Source organism: Cebidichthys violaceus, unplaced genomic scaffold (genome assembly GCF_023349555.1).
Source record: "Cebidichthys violaceus isolate CVI_PGR_0920_01 unplaced genomic scaffold, fCebVio1.0.p SCAF_22, whole genome shotgun sequence".
In the NCBI taxonomy this organism is placed as follows: domain Eukaryota; kingdom Metazoa; phylum Chordata; class Actinopteri; order Perciformes; family Stichaeidae; genus Cebidichthys; species Cebidichthys violaceus.
The window spans coordinates 9,398,102-9,421,252 of NW_027176395.1; the positions used below are offsets into that span (position 1 = coordinate 9,398,102).

Sequence of the window (23,151 nt, forward strand, 5' to 3'; positions counted from 1 at the left end):
TTGGAGAGGTTAAAAAAGCTCGAAACACAAGCAAACTTGACACACAGATCACAAGGCCAAAATGTAGTTCTATAATATGATTTTATTCAATCAGAGTGTTAAATCGGCTCAATAGCGCCCCCTACAAAATTTCGACGAAGCAGCCCTCGCAGTACGTTTCACATAGATTAACAAAATTTGGTAGGCACATGTATCACATGTGGACTTAAATAAAAGTCTCTTGGGGCCATGCCCTAAACCCAACCGGAAGTCAGCCATTTTGAATTTAGTCTGAATTTCTAGTGTTGTTTTTTCAATTTCCAGGCGCTCTACTTTAACGAACTCCTCCAAGAGATTAAACCCGATTGCCTTCAGATTTGGTCAGTATGCTCTTGAGACCTTGGCAGTGAAACGATACTCAAAGATCAAAAAGTTATCGAACTATGTGTCCGTGGCGTGGCGGCAAAAAAACACCATTCGCCATGAAACAGGAAGTTGTTGTAACTCGGCTGTACATTTCCTAATCTGCTCCAAATTTCTCAGATGTCATAACATCCTGACCCTGAACACATGTATATGACAATTTTGAATCATAGTCATAGCGCCACCTACTGGCAACAGTAAGTTAAAGTCTTTATACTTTGGCTTGTTTCTCTTACTTGGAAAATCAGATCAACATCAAATTTGTTCCACACAAATGTAAGAAGTTCATAATGCCAGTTCTCTAAGCTTTTGATGTTTCGTTGAACGCCGTTGCCGTGGTAACGCAGTCTTCGCCGTGAAAAACGATGGTCATTTGGAGAGGTTAAAAAAGCTTGAAACACAAGCAAACTTGACACACAGATCACAAGGCCAAAATGTAGTTCTATAATATGATTTTATTCAATCAGAGTGTTAAATCGGCTCAATAGCGCCCCCTACAAAATTTCGACGAAGCAGCCCTCGCAGTACGTTTCACATAGATTAACAAAATTTGGTAGGCACATGTATCACATGTGGACTTAAATAAAAGTCTCTTGGGGCCATGCCCTAAACCCAACCGGAAGTCAGCCATTTTGAATTTAGTCTGAATTTCTAGTGTCGTTTTTTTAATTTCCAGGCGCTCTACTTTAACGAACTCCTCCCAGGGAATTAATCAGATCAACTTAGAATTTGGTCAGAACAATCTAAAGACCTTTGTGATTAAAAGTTACTCAAAGCTTGTTGTTTCGTGAAATGCCGTTGCCGTGGCGATGCATTCCTCGCCATGAAAAACAAAGGTGTTTTTGAGGGCCTAAAAATACTCAAAACAAAATCAAACTTGTCACACACATTTAAAATCCTGAATGTAGTTATCTGATGTGATTTTAATGCTTCAGAGTGGCAACTCGGCTCGATAGCGCCCCCTACAATATTTCGACGATGCAGCCCTCGCAGTACGTTTCACCTAGATGTATGAAATTAAGTAAGCAGGTGTATCACATGTAGACTTAAAAAAAGTCTTAGGGGTCCATGCTCTAAACCCAACCGGAAGTCAGCCAATTTGAATTTTGTATGAATTTCTTGTGGTTTTATTTCCTTTTCCAGGTGCTGCACTACGAACTCCTCCTAGGGAAATAATCCGATCAGCTTAGAATTTGGTCAGAACAACCTAAAGACCTTAACGATTAAAAGTTACTCAAAGCTTGATGTTTCATCGGATAACATGGACTTGGTGTCGCGGCAATTTTACATGATTCGCCATCATCCATCAAGCTTTTGTAACTCAACCTTACTTTGTCAAAACTGCCCCAAACTTGACATGCTTGATTGCTGTCGTGATTTTAGGACTTCTGCAAGCCAATATTAACTCATAGTCATAGCGCCACCTACTGGCAACCACGGACGTAAACAGAATTCTATAATAACAGCGGCCCAAACAGGGTTTGTGGGCACACCATGAGAAAAAGACTTCTCTGATCTAAATATGTGCAAACTAAGATGCTTGGAGAACAAAAGTTAATCAACAGTGTTTTTCAAACCATGTCAGTGGGCATTAGTATAAATGATCTGTCTAGAGCTTCTACATGAGAATCAGGTTAAATGTTACAATGAATGCTTCACACTACAATCTAAAGTTACAGAAGAGCTTAAAATGAAAACAGTGTCAAATTAAAGTGTTCAAGTAAAAACAAATGACACTGCTGTTCTGTTAACTTTCATGTAAGTCCAAATACAATCAGTAGGACACTGCAGGGAGTTGAACTCCATCCCAGTAACCTGACAGTCTGTTATGTTACAAATACTGAAGCACATTCACACGTTCATTTTCTTAATGATCTTAACAGGCTTACATTTATGATCGTATTGGAGGTACACTCAAAACATTTGAGGCTTAAGACCTGGCAACATGGTCTTGCTATGCTGCTGGTCGATGCAGGAAATATCATCTAACTTGTGCATGCAGTGTATGATGGTCACAGAAATGCATTGCCGCATCAACCAGAGTCCTGCCAGTACCCTCGACGTGTGTGACGTTGCGAGGGCCCGATCAATGCTGCTTGCAGCTTTAATGAGAGATACTCTTCGTCAGTCGCCAGTCAGTCAGGTAAACTAGCAGTCATTATCTACGTATATTGTGCGTTACTTTGCTGTAATTGATTAATGAGAGATGAGAACAACAACCGAACTTCAAGGATTTTCTCTTTTTTAATGGAGATCTGCAATAATCCCACCAAATAAATAACAGAGACCAAATAAACCAAATAAATTTGTATGTAAAAATAAATATACTGTAGCCAACTTATAGGACAACCAGCGCTCTCCGTCTGAGAATAACTCATAATAAGTAGGGATAATGTACAGCGATCAGGTCATTATTGCGATATGAACCCCGACAGGATGAGAAAGCGCAAAAAAAAAAAAATTGGAATACTGATTTGTACGTCGATTGCCATGGCCACTGTTGAACCTCTGAATCATTTGTGTCAGCCTTAAGTCGACTTACTCAATAAATACACTTCATGACCGGATTGCGAAAGCTTTCAGGGCCGGCTGCTAAACCTGCACAAATAACACTAAAAGAAAGCGTGTAATTCTCAAAGCACCCACAAAGGGTGAAAAGCATCGCGCTGCCAAGCAGATAGCGTCTCAGTGCTCCTGTGCTATTTGCACCTACATCAGACTGGCAGACATTTGGAGCAAAATTGGCTCTTTTCCATTCAAATGAGCCTCATTGCAGAAACAGTTGAATTCACAAAGATCAGCGCTAATAGCCACAAGTGTAGTTATTAGCGTCTTCAGAGAGTTGGTGGTAACTGAAGTGTCTTCATATGGGCTGTCCTGGATGCAGTGACAGTTGTGTCATAAATATTTAATGAATAAAGCTCCCCAACACTTCATTTTTGAAAATACATGAGGAAAAAAAAAATAATGAAAACTAAGGTTATATAAATTAATAAACAAACTATGTATTTTTTTCTGCCTACTTTCTCAAATTCTGTTCTTTCATTTTCCTGTTTCCTGTCTCTTAACTGGCTTCGGGAGGTTTTGATGGGACTAGCACTATGGCCCAGGCTGACTTATCCCGCCTCACAACCCACACATTGGTCTCAAACGCATTTACATTTGCCACGTTGCAAGTGACCCTCAATTTATGGTGTTATCAGCGGCCACAATCCATTCTTTGTGATTTAAACCCGACGTAATGAATTAGCTCCTCTGCTTGTTTTCCTGGAGCCTAGCATTGTATACATAAAGAAGGGAGGGATCTTTCCTATACTGTGGGTAAGATCATAAGTTAGCAAAGGTTTTAGTCTAAGCTATTCACCACTATGCTGGTTACAATGCCTTGAGGTCACCATGCCTACAGGGGTTGTCCTTGCATGTCGTACTGCTGCCTAAAGATAGCAGCAGCCTGGTCTCAAATCACCTATTCATACAACAAAAGTAGTTTGTCAATTACAATTCTAGGGAATGTACTTTCTCCCGGATAACGTGCGCATATGCGTTGAATCCAAGTCTGCGTAGGTAGGAGGTCAGGATGGATGAATGCATCAAACACAGGACTTTCACCCAGGAAATGGGTGTTCGTCTTTACGGTTCAGAAACGTGGTGTTTCAACTTATCTGTGGTTTTCAGAAACGCACAATGCCAACATTTTATTCTGCCGACCGGGTTGGTGGGGGACGTGGTCAACAACAGCTCAAATGAAAAGTTTGTCTGTTGTCTCTCTGCAGCTGGTGTCTGTATCCAGCAGAAGACTGTTTGTGAGTGAAAAGGCCCATTACCCTGTAACACCACTGTATGACCGCCAGTGAACTGAGTGTCTGTAGTTCAACAGAGACCAACAGGATGGAGACTCGGGTTAACATTTGAACCTGATCGACTTCACAGTTGTGAATCAGGAGCTTCGGTAGTTGGAGTACATTGTGCTCCAGCTGTTTGCTGAAAGTATCACATACATTTAATTACCATTAAATCAACAATTCTTCTGCTGCACAGATCATTTTCAGGTCGTAGCTACAACTAGTGAACATTATTCAAGCTGCTACTATTGGGGCAACTGTGGCTCTGAAACAGGTCGTCCCTCAATCTGAAGATTGACAGTTCGATCCCCAGCTCCTCCATTTTCATTTCATTTCATGTCGATGTGTCCTTGGGCAAAACCCTTAACCCCAAATTGCTCTCGAAGGCTGTGTCATCAGTGTATGAATGGGTGTGAATGAGTAAATGACATGTAGTGTTAAACGCTTTGAGTGGTCTGAAGACTAGAACGGCGCTGTACAAGTACAGTCCATTTACCATTTACTAAAAATAAGCCTCTCTGGCTTTTCAGCCAACAAAGGCTGGTTAGACATTGTCAATTTGAAGTTATTTCAGCCTTCAGTTACTTGCAAATGTTGAAAAGTAAACCTAATAAAATTCAATAAGTGATTGGAAAGGTTTCCTATTTGATAAGTAGATCTGACTCTGGATTATAACTCAATAATATGCTATCGGACCCATCCCTATTTAATACAGCTTCACACAAGGAGGTGCTTGCAAAGGTAACTACGTTTTAATCCATTCTTGATCCAACCAAAACTCCTTATATTTGTCTAAAGGGCTTGGCAATATATCAATATTTATAGATATCATGTTTTGAGAAGATTGTCTTCAATTTTAAATATTGTATCATAATTTGTCAAAAGTGTTGTCTTTTCCAGGTTTTAAAGGCTGCATCACTGTAAAGCACTTAAATCCACGTGAGGATTATTTTTTATCTAAAATATCATTGTGTAAATATTTTGTAAAAGCAACAGATGTCAACAGTATAATACCATTGCAATATTGATATTGAGGTATTTGGTCAAAAGCATGGTGATATTACATTTTTCTCTATATTGCCCATCCCTGCTGATAACTTGTTGTGTTTTTGGAGTAAGTCGTGTACTGGTGACTGCTGTCTGAAATGTTTTCTTTAACTTCTCTGTCTGTTTAGTGTTAGTAGCAACCGAATGGTTACCATAAATATGTGGGCTGGTGAAAATGGGATCCTGTGCCAACAAAGTTTGGGGACTTCTGTCCTAAAGTCTGGAACAGCAGGTGGATCGACAGTAACTCTGCAGACAGCCGGTGTACTGTTTATTTGGTTTGTAGTGGTTACCATAGTTGCCATTGTGTGTGCCTTGCATTTGTTTGGTTTTACTTTACTCTGAATGGTTCTGATACTGCTTCTTCACCAGGTGGACTTCACAAGTGGCTCAGGTAGCCCGGTGAGTCTAGACCTGCAGTCTTTAGGTCAATTGGTTTTATTCCCATTTTACAAGGAAAACTCAGATGTGAAGTTAAGCCCATTTTTCATCAGTAATGAGGCGCCTCAGGGATCTATTATTGGTCCATTATGTATTGATGGTGACTTTGATTTTACATTCTTACAGGAAACAGCCTGCAAATGTTCAAGGAGGATACTAATGGACCACTGGCCAATTTATGATACCAACCAACCTAAATCTAAGCCTCAGCCTCAACCTCAAACATAAGGAAGGCGAGTTCTGGCAATGTGACTGTGTTAACAGATTTATGTCCCCACAAGTCATCAAATTACCTGATTACCTACCTGATTAAATAAAGTCTACGATTTAAGATAGACCAGATCCAACTTTTTGCAAATATTGCCTTTAGGAGCCACAGTGAATACAATGCAGTACACTGTGTGTCTCTGATATACATTTATCCTCCCTCCAAGGGACTACAGGACAATTAACTTGTGTGCTTTGGTTGGAATTCACAAAGGAAAGGCACACAGACACCACAAAGGACTCACTCATTGCCTATCTAGTTTGTTTTTTTTAGATGTGTTCATTTATAGCCTCCAGAGCTAATTGACACTTAATTGTATTTGCTTTCTCCCTTTGTGCCCTCTCCTCCACCCAGAACTGTAATAAAGGAGTGGTCACGCTAAACGTGTCCATGTGGATTTGGTATACTCAGCTGAGCCTCTGCTGTTTGCATGCCAAACAAATACGATCAACCAAATCACTCCGAGTCAGAGAGGGCTTGTGTTAGACAAACTCAGACATGAGGAAAAATACATTCTTTGTATACTAAAGGTTCAAAACCACCTTTTAGGTTTATCACTATCTCTTTTATACAGCCTTGTACAGATTATAATGATCAAATAACAAATAAATTCAAACACGCCACTTAGCTTTCCACATCAAACACAATTTGTCTGAATACGTAATCCAAGTAAAAGTAAGTGAGAGTGTTTCATTGTACTACCCACTCTGGAGCAACCTAACTTTGCACAGTTCAGAAAATAACCATCTTTCCGTTTTTTTTTTTTTTTTCCAATGCTTGAAACAAATGCAAAGATTGTGATTTGGATTAAAATAACTACGGAAGTTGTCATACTTAAATATGGAAGTTACGTGACTGGTTTCACACAGGACATGAACAGTGGCCTCCTGGGTGAAAGTTGATCCTGGATTGATCCTGTGATAACTTAGGCCCCTTTTCACACAAACATTGTTAACCCAGTGTTAACTTAAACCCAGATACAATTCCACTGCACTTTTACCAGCCCTGGATTCAATTTCTGCTGGAACATGTGACAAATTTGGCAACTTTTCTCTTCGCGTTTATTCAATTTTCAGGGGATAACCCCGCAAACTCAACTCCAACCAGCAAGCCCTGGGCTAAAGTCTTAGCCCACTTCTTAATGTGCTTGTGTGAAAGCTTTTATAGACCCAGGCTAACAGTTTACCAAGCCTGTAGCTAAATGCAGTGTATGTACCTGATGTATACTGATGCAGTTTGCGTTCATATTAGAATGTATAATATATTATATAATATAATATTATAACTTAGCTGGACATTCAATGTGTATAAAACTATAGAGTCGACAAAAAATGGTAAATGTTTGGATTTCACTTAGCATGCATAATACGCCAGATTTAGTATCCAGTGGCACAAGGCAGTGCAAACAAAGGGGTCATTAGGACTCTCCCCTCACAATATATAATCAAACCCTTTCGCAGGCTTTCTTTTTATACCGTATGTCTAGCTTTAGAAATAACGAACACAGATCCCCTGCAGTACATACAGGCGCTTTTCCACATTACATTAACAAAGCCCATTTTGTGTGTAATTACGTTACCAGTTACCGTGGGGAAACACACATGGAGTCAGACTTGTATAATAAAACCGTCTGTAACTTTAAAAAGAGGCCTAGGATAAAGCCATGCAGTAAGAAAATGCAGTAAGAAAATGGCATCAGCTGATGTAATTTTTCCAGGTATACTATTCAAAGCGGAACTCTGGTTTCTGTTAGGGAAGGACTGCTGAGTGCACCACATCTTAAGTGTTTGACGCTTTTATGAAAGATTAGGTCACCGAGTTCGGACTTGCTCGGATACCTCAGTGTAGCCTTATGAATGTGCCATATTGTCAGCTCTGGTGGTTTATTTTATGCAAGTGGCCAAGAGAGTAGTCATTTCACTAAGTCACCTCCCTGTTGATTAACTGTTCTGGTCACATAGCAGGTATGCTGTTCTAGCACATCAGACCTCAATTTCTACCACACTACGTTATTGGCCTTTTCTTTTTTTTTTTCTTTTGTTTAAAAAAACTAACATCTCCCCGCTCCAAAATCAACATACGGTACCTCAATCCTGGTGCAATGATTCTGATGACTTGTCGTGCACCATCATCAAATCAAATTCCTCTTTCACCAATACTTTGGTCAATGAAAAGGCACTGTCACTGTCTGTATTTCCCGTGAAATGTGCTGTGGATATTCATGGTCTCCTGTGGATTAAACCTTAATGTTGCTTCTAGTGCCACCATCTAAAACCCCCCACATATGCTTATATATCTATCTCAGTGGAGTAACATTGCAATTTCTAATACTCCTGGAAGCAGCGGCCCTCGTTTACTCTTTTTTAGCTGCAGTTGGCGTGACACATGCTGTCTACCCGTAGCTGGCAGGGGTCAGCCTGACAGAGGTAGAGAACGGCCCCTTTTCAGCCTGAGGTGAAAAGAGAAATCGTAATTTGAACTTGCATGATTTATTAATTCTGTTTGACAGTGCTGGAGGGCACAATGCATTTTCAGAGGGAAGCTGGTGGTGAACATGTTGCTATTAGTCAAAGATGGATTTATTTGCAGATACGTTTTATCGCTTGGCACGGGTTATAGAGTAAGTGTTTATGATTAGAGCCATGTCCTTTAATCATGTGGCTGTATCACACTCTATTGAAGCTTGCATCAATGGATACGTAATGCCAACAATTGGTTTAATTTTTCCTATAGTTTGTAGTGACGGCTGCTTCGTTAATGTTCTTGAGCGTGCTCCTCATTTATCTTGCTTGTCTGCCTTCATGTTCTGTCTCTCACTCCATCCCCCGTCATCTCCTCTTCTTGTCATCCTCCTCATCCCCCCCCCCCCCCCCGCTCATGCAGAGATTCATGCATTAAAGCCTCAGCTATGCCTCTTGAATACCAACCCAACTCCAGCATTGTGAGAACAGTGTTGGGGGTGGGGGTGGGGGGGTTCTCTGCATTTGGGGCGTTCCCTTGTGAGTAAGCAGCACTTTACGGGACAGACTGCTCCTCCACTGATGGGGCTCATTAACCATCCTCATGCCACTGCTCTACAACTAAGAGGCCGATATGGCATGACCCCTCCCCCGAGAGCAATATTTTCTTCCCCTGTCTCTGTGTTTTCTGCGGTTTTCCCCATCGGCCCTCATTGAAGCAGTCACGGTTCCACTGGAGAAAGAAGCAATCAATATCATCACAGCAGCCAGAGCTCTCCTTACCCTTGGTGTGTGTGTGTGTAATGCAGAGTTAGCCCCAGTGCCTCCAGTGAGCCGTACTGGTCATAAAGATGAATAACAGCTGACTTTGCTGCCATGGTAACCTCTCCAGAGTTCCCCCCGCCCTCTCTGGTTGCGTCAGTGTGGACTGAGCGGACTAAAGCTCCTTCAGTAAGCGTTGCAGTCCGCCTCCCAATTCAGAGAAAAATATGATATTTAAGACATGTAATCCTAATAACTCACGAACAATACATTTGTACTGACTTCGGTTATGCTTGATTTACAGTATGATTGACGCATTTTGCCAGTGTCACATCCAGTGTTTTCTGTCTATGTGGAAGTGGATGGATGGAGACAATGCTTAAACCATGCTGCTGATGTGATGTGATACACTACTCCTTACAATTTTGGAGAATATCAGGGTTTTTTGCGAGGAAAAACTCCGATGGAGTAAAAGATCCAGACATTTCCTCGTCACGGTTCCACGTCAGCTTATGTCTGTGCGACCATAAGCATAGTTGGGTCTTTCTACTCCCAAGTTGATGTGTACAAGGTCATCTGCAGCGCCACTGAGCGCGTAGTAGTCCTGTGTTTTTTATTTAAGTTGTTACATTTTGTGTTTCGTGGTAACTGTATTATGGAAAGCATATTTTTAATAATATATTCAAATGTAATGCTTTAAGGTTCAGTCTGTAGTGATATACGGCAACATTTCCATCCCGTCGCGGTCTGCATGATCCACATTAACATGAATAGGGTTGCATGTAGAGGTCTAATCAGCCAGAATAAGTGGAAACACCTGTGTGGGCGTACATGCTCTGAAATGTTTAGCACAAATGGTTATGTTTAAAGTGTGGTGATCACTGCAACTTATTGAAAATATCAGTTATCAGTTCAAATAGTTTACGGTGATGTGCCTCTGGCTCCCTCAGACTCTGATGAGTGCTGTGGCCTCGGCTTCAGTTTCCTGGTGACTGAAATCCTTTTTTCTCTCCTCTTTCTGTGTTACAGTGGAAAGAGAGCTGGTTCAGAAGAGGACCTTCACCCGATGGATGAACCTACATTTAGAAAAGGTTTGTTGACAGCTTCGTGAAATGGTGGCTGCAGAAAATGCACAAAGAGGAACAACCTCAATCACGGTCTCCACACTCGTAATTAGAGAGCTGCTCACTGAGCTTTCATGCAGCCCCTGGGTGGGGCATGGCAGGGTGTTTTATGGGCGAGGGTAGCAGACTGTATCGTGAAGCTGGGATCGCCACGCTCACTGTATGAGTTTTACACTGCGGCTGTACATAAAATGACAGTTGCAGTCTCTCCGTCTCACTCTTATGAATTATGCATGTGGTTGTGTGGAACTGCCTGTGCGCAGCAATTAAAGTTTCATCAGGCTTTAAAGTGTTAATCTGAGAGAATGGTGGAGACGTTACAGGTCTAGCTAGCCCAGGGTGAGCGTTCTCCTCCCCAAACCACCCAGCTAGCTGCTGTATGGGAAAAATGGTTTGGTGGAGGAGGGGCCCCTCCTCTGCCGCCCGGAGCTTTGGGCCACATACAGAAGAAATGCTCCGAGGGAACCAAGGAGAATCCTGTCAATGAAAGGGACTAGAAACTAGATTGGTTGGTTGTATAGAGGCCCAAATGGGGGACACAAGTAAATACAAAGTGATTGATTAATTAGAAATAAACAAATTACTGCACCATCATATAAACATTATTTTGTCAAATAAGTAAATAATGAAATAATACATACATACATATATATGTGTATTTTCTCACATTTATTTAAGATCTTCATAAAAAATGAATTTTTACACTATTTTATGTATATAGCCCAATACCACAAATAACAAAATTGCATGAGGGGACTTTACAATCTGTTCAGGATTACAATACTTTCTGTCCTTAGACCCTTGATTCATATAAGAAAAATAATTTAATGGGGAAAGATTGGGAAAAACCATTATGTGCAGTCTACCTCCACCTTAATGTCAAACACACAATGCCTGCCCTCTGAAATGAAAGTAATGGTTTCAAGTAGTCACTGTGCACCTGTACATGTAGCCGCGGCAACCTCCAACAGAGCCTTACATCACTGTGTTTACAATGACATGCCGGTGTTTGCTTTCTGCCCCCCCCCCCCCCCCCCCCCCCAACAGGGGTGAGTCTGGGTGAGCTGAGAGCGTCTGATCAAATCTTTTGTTTTGTCTCACACAATGAGCCTCTTTTCTCTTACTCGTTGTTTGGCCCTGCATCAAATCTCTGACCCACTAATTAACAATCATACATTTGTCTTCTGTCATCTTGGAAAGTTCCAGTCACTTCACTCCCCCCCACACTATTCACCCGTTCACCATGTTCAGACAATTTCACAAATGCCTGAGTTAGTAATAACTTGTTGTGATGACAGGGCTGAGTGTTGGCTCAGGCAGTGCACACGGTGGGTTACTGACAGATTAAAAGATAAATTTGCACAGTTTACTGCTGCTGTATTAAGAATGAACATCTCTGCATGCCCTTATTGTTACTGAAAGCAGACCGTACAGCAGTAACACAGCACTTATTTGAGACAAATAAGTGCTGTTTGGAGAGCTGTTCAATTCCATCCAATGTGTTGAATTAAAATGAGTAATCGGCACCTTTTTATGTGGCTGTCCAGTCAGTGTTGATGGTAAATGTAGTCAATTGAATCAATACATTCCTCAGTGCATGCAGTATTGACCCAGAAAAGTGATTCTGTCCAGCATTGTCTCTATACTCCCCACTTTCATTGGTCCTGAGGAGCTGCAGCATTTATTTGTGCACAAACTGCACACTCTAGAGCAACCCCTGGTTACCAAGAGAAATCCAAGCAGAAATAGTTTGTCGTTCTTCCTTGCTTCCAACTACATCAGTCAAATCAAATGACTGAGCTGGATGCAGGTAGCCCAACAGATTTTTGCATCTGCGAACTCCGCTTTCTGGGTCAAAATAGCGGGTACTGAGGAATTTATTGCTTTAGTGGACTACATTTACCATGAACACAAACATATTTTCCCTTTAAAGCTCCAGGGTGTGTTTGGGAGGACCGATGGCACACTGTTGGATTTTAACTCTGACTGTGCCCTTTATGTTCTGAGATGGATGTATTTGCAATTTCTTCAGATTTGAGTCCATCTTGAATGCCTCTTGGTTGCATTTACAGTTTTTTTTAAAAATAAACAAAGATATTCATATAACTCTCATGTATGATGAAGAAAAACATCCAATCCTCACATTTAAAAAGCAAATATTAAATTTGTTTTGTTTTAAAAATTACTAAAAACAATTATTCAATGATCATAAGAGTTGCAGATATTTTCTTTTGTTAGTCTACTATTTGATAAATTAACTAGTCATTTAGTCCTAATTCTCACCTCTTCTCTCTCTTTCATTTTTCTTTCCCTCCATTTTCAGTGTGACCCACCCATTGAGGTCCATGACCTTTTCCGGGACATACAGGATGGGCACATCCTCATGGCCCTGCTGGAAGAACTCTCCGGCTGCAAGCTGGTCAGTGTGAGAACTGTACAGTGCCGCAGCTGTACTGGTATTAAGAGTTGTGTTGTTTGGCAGTTTTTATATTGATCAATAATACTTTTCTAATTCCTAATGATCCTCCAGCTTCACGGGTTCAAGAGGTCCTCCCATCGTATTTTCAGACTCAACAACATCGCCAAGGTCCTGTCTTTCCTGGAGGAGAGAAACGTGAGTACCACAACAGGTAGCGTGAAGACATGTCCACCTACCGCTTGTTGATTGACACATGCGTACATGTGTACTCAGGTGAAGCTAGTCAGTATCGATGCAGCCGACGTCGCTGATGGAAACTCCTCCATTGTCTTGGGACTCATCTGGAACATTATCCTCTTCTTCCAGGTAAGCTCATTCTCCCTGCCAATTCTTTTGATCTATCCTATTATCTAATGCCTCTTCATCTGCTCCCCTCTGTACTTTGAGTTCCCTCTTTCCTTTCCCTTTTTTTCACTCAAAATGAGGTCAAGAGTAAGAACGAAGTGGCTACTTTACAGCCTTTGGACTTTCCATTCACAAAAGCCCATCAAAGTGCAGTTCACTGGGTGGTTTATGTAATACACACTGCGGTTCAATGCCTTGGACGGACACTATGAGGAAACAATTATCTCTGCAGTTCACACAGACTGTCCTCTAATTCTGGAAGCACTCAACTCTATGTAGCTTTCTACACTGCCTGGTCTGAGCTGGGAGAAACGGTAATAATGTACACGATACCCTGATCCTCTTTGAAGTAGTGATGGGCAAAGCAGTTCTTTTCAGTATACCAAATCATTAAAATCAGTTCAATAAAAATATTGATCAAAAGGTTCGTTCAATGCTTGACCGGAGAACTGATGCTTAACATTACCAAGGTGTCCAGTTAGAATTAACCTACACTTAATAGCTACTGTAAGCCTTGCCTTTATCAGGTCTAAGTCTCAAGTGTTTGAGCGTGAGTCCAAGTCAAGTCTCAAGTGTTTGAGCTACACTTTAAGTCAAGTCTCAAGTCTTTGAGTGAGAGTCCTAGTCAAGACACAAGCTGGTGCCAAAGTGAAGTCTTAAGTCTTTGTTATTGTCCAGGTCAAGTCTCAAGTATATGAGCTAGTGTCCAGGTCAAGTTTCAAGTCTATGAGCTAGTGTCCAAGTCAAGTCTCAAGTCTATGAGCTAGTGTCCAGGTCAAGTCTCAAGTCGAGTCAGCTCGTCAGGCATTTTTATTAATGTTAATGCGACTGAAAGATTTTCCAGAGTCTTAAATCTCAAGTCCGAGATTTCAATTTTGTTAAACCCTCACCTACTTGCGGCTTTCTTGTGTTTTATCCACTTATCTTGTAAAATCTTTGTCTTAGCAAGCCAAGTTATTGCTTCTGTTGGGATCTGACCATGTGCTTTGAGACAAAGGAATCTGGGCCTGCCTATTCTGCAGACAGGGTTCAGCCTGATTTGGGTTTGATATGCACCAAACCCCCCACCAGAAACAATTTCACACCTAACTGCGAAACTCTGAGGTAGTTTGGTGGAGCGCTGCTCATTGGACGAGCCCAGGGATGCCGAGGCGGGACTTCCAGCTAGCTTACAAAACTACTTGAACGCATCGCTTATTCCCCAACCTCCATTGGGCAAGGAAGCAGTGTTTAAAAGAAAATCCTAGGTTTAAACAGTTTTAGATTCGCTGGACGTTTGTTTTGTTTTTGTTTCATGTCCTGGAAGGGGAAACGTATGAAGGTAGATTTGTGTCTTTATTACGCAAACAAAAAAATATGTTTTGAAAGCAAATTTCTCGCACTGCAATCAAAAATCAAGTTTGTAAGTGAAATTATATAAACTGAGAATAAATTATTTGTTAGTTTTGCTTATGAAACTATAATTTTTGGTTGCAAAACAAAAACCTTTGCTTTCAAAACGAAAAGCTACGGTTTCAAAACGAAAAGCTACGGTTTCAAAACGAAAAGCTACGGTTTCAAAACCAAAACGTAAAGCTACGAGTTGAGTTTGGATGTAGTGGGCGGGGCATACGCTGCTGAATGAACCAGGAGTTTCTATTGGTGGGTTCGACTTGGATCCCGGCATCTACTTCCACTGTAGAGGTTACTGTGATGAGCGGCATGGAGGTAAGTTGACATTATATTGCTCTGGTAGCACTTCACTTTGTTTTCATGTTGTTAGTGTCGTAGAGTCTCTTTTTTTAAAGAACGACATGAGGTGTTGTTGACATGAAGCTTCACTTTCTGCGTGCATGTAACGTAAGTCGAACCCACCAATAGAAACTCCTGGCTCATTCAGCAGCGTATGCCCCGCCCACTACTTCCAAACTCAACTCGTAGCTTTACGTTTTGGTTTTGGTTTTGAAACCGTAGCTTTTGGTTTTGAAACCGTAGCTTTTGGTTTTGAAACCGTAGCTTTTCGTTTTGAAAGCAAAGGTTTTTGTTTTGCAACCAAAAATTATAGTTTCATAAGCAAAACTAACAAATAATTTATTCTCAGTTTATATATTTTCACTTACAAACTTGATTTTTGATTGCAGTGCGAGAAATTTGCTTTCAAAACATATTTTTTTGTTTGCGTAATAAAGACACAAATCTACCTTCATAGAAACGGACAATTTTCCTGCAGAAGTGAAGAAACGGATTCTTCACAGAAAGAGAAGGACAACTTCTCTTTCTCCTCAAGCCGATTCATGCCGGTGTTACGTTCCTACTGGTTTTTAAACCTAGGCCAAATCCCAATGTCCCCCCTAAACCCTAAACCCTGAACCCTCAAGGACTTAATTGACGTCACCTGGTAAGTGATTGAGTGTGAGAGGCTGCAAGGGCTCGAAATGGTATAAATATGAAGGGGACAGCACTTTGCTGCAACATATCACCATGAAAACGACAAAAAATAAGATGTATAATTGTGTGTATTTATTTTATACTTTGTACTTCCTGATTTTAATGTCTTCAGGCTCTTTCCTCACAAGATGAGGTCAATTCATATAATTTATGTACTTGTTTTTGTCAAAACATCTTTGATGACAAAATCAAATATTTGATGGATAAATAAATAATTATCCTCTGATTACATGTTTATTTTTTTTTTCATCTTTAACCCTTAATGTTTCTGTGTAAATATAATAAGACAGGCTGAACACACGTGAGCTGTCCTCTTTGTTTACCTTTTTTTTTAACGTCTCCATGCGTCACATTGCTATGACTTGTGGGTAACCCTTAGGCTAAGTCAGCATACCATGCTGACTTACGGAAAGGGTTCATAAATGGCTTAAAATGTCTGCCAGAGAGCCCTCAAACACTTGAGGATTTGACAGTGGGACATCCCTAAACCCTCACGGATTTCACGGGAGCGCGCCTCAAAGTCCGTGAGTTCGTAAGGGGGACATTGGGATTTGGCCCGACTGGTTTCCCTTCCATGCGCAGCAGCTGTTTTCTGCCTCTGTCGCCAGATTCGTCACACATTCACAAACATTGTTGGATATCTATAAACTACATCTCATATCCATTGCGGGGATTACGATTCTATAAGTGAGCACTACATCACAGCCACGTATGAAGAAATACATCGAAAATATATTTAAGGAAAGATCGCAACCACCTGGATTCAAACTCTGTCGAGCAAAATAGTAATAATTCCAAAGACGGTCATAGAGAAGCGTCACAGGGAGTGGAGGGATGTTCTTTAGTGCTATGATACTGCATTAAAAAAAAATTCTGGTAAATGTGCTTTTAACATCTTTTAACATGCCAGTTTTTAACCTGTTAGGGATCAACCACTTGATGTGTAAAGATATAAATATCTTGCATGATAACACGTTCAAGACACTGAATACTTTTGGCCAACTGGTTTTCGATACATGTCTGTTATGCAGGCTTTCAGTTATGAATTGAATCATCACGGTTACTTTCTCAGACTTTAGAAAGCTCCTTTCAAAGACATTAAGTGACTGTTTTTACAGACTAACCATGACAAGTAAACTGAATTCCATCTCAAAGGTCTATCAACAGATTCAGCACCAAACTGATCCTCTGAGTGTTTTGAGAGCTTTGATTTGCATGTATCTCTCGTCATCTGTTGAACTGATTACATTGTGTATCATTGTTTCTATGGTAACCATGGTGTAATAAATCCTGATATTGATGGGGAATTTAACCTGTTTGTTGTCTTTTCCAAGAATCTTGAATCAGAACATATTCTATTTCATACCTGGGACAGTTTCTAACACTGTTTGAATTTTCTGGGCCAATCCCACACTTCAGTAGGGAACTATGTATCGCACTTTGTCAGCATAAAGCACTTGGGTAAATAATTGATTTGACTGAATTCTATACTCAACAGCTGAATTGACAAATAAAACAGTTGACTAAACAGGAATAAAATCCAACTCACTGTCTCCTCCCAGATTAAGGAGCTTACTGGGAACATCAGGAGCCAGTTCCCCTCTTCCTCCAGCCTTTCGTCCATCCCAACCAGCTCTGACTCCGACACGTCCTACTGCAGCACGCCGTCAGATGAGAGGCAGTCAGCGTCCACGGCCATGCGAGAACACAGCAAGGCCATCAAAAAACTGCTACAGTGGGTGCAGAAGCGAACACGCAAGTGAGTGTAATTTGCTATTTTCAATAAAGATTGTTGAATAAAGTCCTAGAAGTCTGAAAAAAACTAACAATTTCTTAGTGTTGTGTTGTGTTTTATTTCTGGTGAATATACAGTACATACCAGTAAGAAGGGACAAGCAATGTTTTGTTTGGCGGTCTTTCTGGACTGACCCTGATCACTTGATATATCCCGTCATAGGTATAGTGTGGCAGTGAAGGACTTTGGGAAGAGCTGGACAAGTGGTCTGGGATTCTTGGCTGTCATTAAGTCCATTGACCCCAGCCTGGTGGACATGCGAAAGGCACTGCTGAGGACCGCCAAGGAGAATCTGGAGGACGGCTTCAGAATAGCTCACTACAGCCTGGGTATCCCACGCTTACTGGAGCCTGAGGGTAAAAAAAAAAACTATTTTACTAGTGTTGTGTATTAGCAAGAATCTTCTAATACAATACGTATCACGATACAAGGGGTACGATTCAATATATCCCGGAACTGTAAGCAAGGCGATTTTTGCATTTATTGCATTTATTTTATTCATTATTTTTTTGCGATTTTTCTTTTTAAATAAAGTTTTGGGGAAACTGGCACCAGGACACACCACCATATGCATGACATCTTTACTTTTTATGCAATTAAGTCACTTTTTTATGCAATCGGAACAATGGGATCTGCCATAGCATTCATTACAGTCCCTGTAACATCCAACACCATAGCACTTTTGTGCAATCTGAGCAAAAAAGTCCTCCAGTAACTCTTTCTTTCACTATTATTATATGACTATTTTACAACTTTTTCTCTCTTTAAATTGAACTTTAGAAATCCGTTAAAATTGTCTTAGTGTTATTTGCTTACCACGTGTGAGCAATACTGCCACACTTACTATATGTAGCCCCTTTCACACTATGTAACATTGCTAGCTTCATTGATCTAATTACATTATGGCCATTATGGATAGAACTGCCGAGCTTGTGCAGTGGCCCTCTGACCCGCAGTGTTGAATTCCCCGGGCTGACCACTGAGAAGTGTGGCCATATACATGGTTCTTTATGAAACTGACCGGGCATACCTAGACTGTTGGTAAATAATGGGTAACACTTGTTTATTCATGGTAAACTAGAATGTGTTTCCGATTTGACTGGTTCGCATGTGCACATCGCAATGTCGATGCTGAAATAATATATCCTGCAGCCCTTTTCAGACTTGTCGCATTTAAAATTGCCAGCACTGTTATGCTATAAAGTGTGTGTCACAACTGTTGAGAGGAAGCTTAAATATCATGGGGGTCTTTATGTAAAATGCCACTGTGATAATTGTAAATTGTTTATCTTCCCATGCTCAGATGTGACTATCAATGCACCAGATGAGCAATCCATCATGACGTATGTGTCACAGTTCCTGGAGCACTTCCCTGGCATAGAGGAAGTAAGAATCTTTTCTTATGGCCTTTACACACCAGGGGCTTTATTTTCCCTGTGATTAAATCTCAATATATTTTCTCAACTGGTCTTTTTGTCATGAATACTTTCTCACAGAACGCAAGTTGTTTTTTTTCTCGCATTTCCTTGTTGTTTAATCGTCACGCCCCAGTATGTAAAGGCCTTTACAGAGCATGGATGATATGTGTCTGTCAGATTTTGACAAAACAGTAATCTCTGATGGTGAGCACAGAGACATTTCTGCCAACTTCTGTGTTTCTCTCTCAGCCGGAGGAGCCCGTCCAGCTGATTGAACGAAGTGTCTCCATGGGCCGACTGAACTTCCACGACAGTGACTCCAACCAAATCAGGAATAGCATCCACCAAAGCAGAGTGAAGGAGAGGTCCTACATGTTCCAGAGGGTCTGTACCCAACCGCCACCCAAAATCTTAATTTCCTCTGTGTCAGAGGATCGAAGCGCCATGTCACCTCCCTTTAGGCCGGCTGCAGCTCGCTCGTGGTCCAGTGAAGACATCTTAGCAGATCCCCCCCACATGGAAGACATCTCCAGCAGTGCGGTTGAAGAGCTCAAGGAATCTGCCAGTGAGGTCCTTACCAACTCAACCTCTAACTCCCCACAATTGTCTTACACTCACTGGCCCACAGGCTCATCAATGCCTGAGTCTGTAACCACTGAGTCAGTAATTGGCGACTCGGCAATCAACTCACCGGACTCCTGGGTGGAGAGCGAGTTTGGGGTGATGCCACAGAAGTTTTGTGAAAGCCGAAGTGACAGTTCTTTGTGTGACAGTGGAACAGCCTGGGATGTGTATCGTGCCATCCCTGTGGAGGTCACTACTCATGATGAAGGATGTGTCCTATCCATGGAGGATAGAGCCCCTGATGAGCAGTCCATTACTGAGTCGTATATCGATGAAGGAATTTACTCACTGAGCTCATTGGAGAGCACCCAGGAGAAAAGTCAAGGGCATTTTGAGAATAAACAACCGGAAGTAGTGAAAAAGAAAGAGGCGAACCTTGAGAAGTACAACCAGGACATAATGCTAGAACAGGTACCTGATCATAGCAAAGCTGAGATTACAGAAGAAGTAGAGTCTAAACAGACCGATGCAAGTCAGAGCAGAGAGCAAAAACCTTCTTTAGGACTGTGCAATGCAGAGGAACTGACCAACTCAGGTGGGGAAAATCTCCATGAAACTGATCAATCTAACCAATCGCAACTAAACAAAACCAGTGTTGAAGAGAGAACTGTGGTCTTCATTGGAGGTGCAAGGGACCTGAAAGGACAAATTGCTGGTCAAACTGAAAGTCAGAATGAGAGAGATAACTGTGAGGAGTTTGAAGTGGAAACTGAATGTCAGGAAAAAGACTCTTTGTCCGAGGTGACAAGAGGGGAGTCAAGAGAAGAGTCTGGGATTTTAATGGAAAGTGACGATGTTGTAGAAACACAAGATGAAGCAAGTGAAGGAGTTCTAAGAGATGACCTGCATGCTCAAAAAAGCTTTAGCTCAGAGACACATCCAACCAACCAAGACAGAACAAGTCTGGACCCAAGCCCTGGTATAAATGAGCTAGAAGAACAGGACAAAGAGGGAATATGTGACCCAGAAAGACAAGCTCATGCTGGACACAATGATGTACATCAGCTAGAGGGAACTGATACAGATGTCCAGTGCCCTCAAAATCTACATGAATTGAGCAGTGACTTCAGTGACTATGTTGAGATTGCATCCTGTCTGGTATCAGAAAATGATAAATCAACAGCTTCAGAACAGATAAAGGACAAAGAAAGCAGACATTTGGATGAACATGACACCAGCAGATCACTGAATTCAGACATAAGCGAGCCGGACACGGGAGATAAAATGGCAATAAGTGAAGCCAAACAGGAATGTGAGAGTCCCCACTACGACTCTCAGACAGGTAAAACTGAGAAGGATGTGACTTCTCAGACTTCCTCTACGGATGCTACATCTCAACCTGTGAATACTGAGCAGGAAATAGATTCAACTGATCAACAGGATGGACACAAGTTTCATACAGACATTGATCAAAGTCCTCCAACAGAGGATGTAGTTGGTAACCCCATCGAACCCATGGATCTGTTCTACCCTGACAAAGAGGAGCCCGTGTTTGTAGAGCCACCCGATACTGAAATGCAGAGTTGGCCTTCAGTTTTGAGTGTATCTGCTCTCCAGCCAGCTCCTGCTTCAGAGACTCAACCTGACCAACCTCTCAGCCTTCTGGGTGAAGACTTCAGGAATGGAGTGGTTTTGATTCAAGAGAATGACAAGGTAAATGTGTGTTTATTCAGCAGCGCCTCTGTACAATCAGACATTTCAGTTTTTAAATGAGCTTACGCTTTTAAACAGTTATTAGTATTTCAGTGTAGCTGCAGTGCAGTTTTGGCCAAATTTAATACAAATGTTCCGTGACATTTTTGATTTTGAGTGAATCTCCCAACAACTTTTGGATTCATTGACATGAAATCTGGTAGAGATATGTATGTTTCCCACCAATTAAATTGTAATAACTTTGCTGATCCTCTGACATTTCATCTAGCACCACTATCAGGTCAACATGTCAATTTGTCTAATACTTTGTTAAACTAATGACATTCCAATCAGTCTCAGCTATGGCCTACTTTTATTGAAATCTTATTTTTAGGGGTCTATACTCAGCTGTACTTTGTGTTTAGTGCTAATTATTTGCAATTTGACAATATTTTACACTGAAAAATCAGTCAAACTGGAGAATAAATGAAAATTTGTATCCAGCTGCTTGAAAAATTACAACACATATAGATTTAAATTTTTATCGCAGTGCTATCCAATTGGTACTCGGTTTCGGCCGATACGCAAGTTCAGGTATTGGAATCCGTTTCTGGAAGGAAATATTGGTATCGGAACATCTCTACTAATTAGCACATGTTTGCATGAGAATACACTAAACTAAGAGGGTGAGTATGGTAAACCTTACCTGTTAAACATCAGAATATTGACTGACTATTACAAATTTAACATATCCAAGTAGCTTATTTTCAAACCAAAATCCAAACCCTGAAAAGATCGATTAACATGCACATAAAAGAGAGAAAACCTGCAAATTGTCATATTTAAAAACCTGGAACGAGTGAATGTTTTGCGATTTTTCTTGATAAATTGTTTTATCAAACCAAATTTAGATCAACACAAGTCTTAGTCTTCTGGGTAGCTTTGCTGTGTATTTTTTCGTTCAGTGTAAACGAAGTGTTATCTTAGAAAACACTGCCTTCCAGTTGGTCTGCTTATCTGTGTATGTGTGTGTCTAATGTCCAAGTGCCCAAACAGGAACATGTAGCAATGTGACATGTCACACTTCCACAATATCTCACCTAATGACCAGACGACCTGCTGACATTTATCGTGAAGTCATAGTCTGTTCCTCTGATGCTCTGTGAAAGCTTGTCATTGTGATGTACTCACGTTAAATGTTCACTGTTATTTTGAGTTATTTATTGGAAAGAAACTAAATATTCAGAGTTAAACCCACAGTGAATACTGCCTGAAAACGATAACTACCAGCTATGAGCACTGGTGAGATATCATTGCAATTCACAGAAACAGGGAAAATTATCTAAACTCCAGTTTGAGCCATTCGTGTCCAACGTTTTTTTGTGTGCCTATTTTACGAGGTTAATGTCCCTTAATTTTCAACAAATACAGGTTCAATCATTAAAGATGTCACACTGTGATAGATTGTGGTAAAAATTGAACTGAATGTGGATTTTGTTTGCAGTGCAATTAAATGCAGAGATAATGAGCAATAATATTGAATTATCACTCAGTCTTAATTATGGGGTTTTGTCTATAAGGAGTGGAAGAATAGCTGAACATGTGCCTCAGTTTAAATTGAGCTACTCAGTAATACATCAACAGTTTACAAGACTTGCTTTTTAATTTGTTTTAACCTAAAACAAGTTCTCAGAACGCTTCAAACTAAGTTTGTTGTGCGATGTGTCATCCGTCCAAAAGAGTTCACAGGCTAAGAATTGAATTAATTTGCAAAATAGGATTGTCAGGGTTTAATCCTAAAACACAATGTTTCAAGCACTGAGGTCTTAAAAGACCTCCAAGCAGCCTCTAGAGTAAAACATGTTTTATAAGCGTTAGACTTTAAGATAATACACTGCTGATTTAGCTATTCTTAGAGCATTATCCGTAGGACAACTACAAATGTCACGTTTCTCCAAAGGATGATGCCTGAGGAAATTTGACACTGTCATTATATGAACAAGGGTTCATCATCTGGGAAGCATGAATGCTTATAGTAAAATTCTATGATAATCGATTACACTGCAGTCCACCTTTTGGCCATGTC

General features: G+C 40.8%; 1 protein-coding gene across 1 annotated transcript in view; it reads left to right on the plus strand.

The window, feature by feature from the left end:
- clmna (calmin a) overlaps positions 1 to 23,151 on the plus strand; it is a 60,622-nt gene that overhangs the window by 30,930 nt on the left and 6,541 nt on the right. Inside the window, exons 2-9 of the mRNA XM_068717795.1 lie at positions 10,251 to 10,312; positions 12,669 to 12,764; positions 12,876 to 12,959; positions 13,038 to 13,130; positions 17,159 to 17,355; positions 17,554 to 17,747; positions 18,695 to 18,777; positions 19,059 to 21,086. Coding sequence (XP_068573896.1) covers positions 10,251 to 10,312; positions 12,669 to 12,764; positions 12,876 to 12,959; positions 13,038 to 13,130; positions 17,159 to 17,355; positions 17,554 to 17,747; positions 18,695 to 18,777; positions 19,059 to 21,086 — 2,837 coding nt within the window. The remainder of the gene's footprint in view (positions 1 to 10,250; positions 10,313 to 12,668; positions 12,765 to 12,875; positions 12,960 to 13,037; positions 13,131 to 17,158; positions 17,356 to 17,553; positions 17,748 to 18,694; positions 18,778 to 19,058; positions 21,087 to 23,151) is intronic.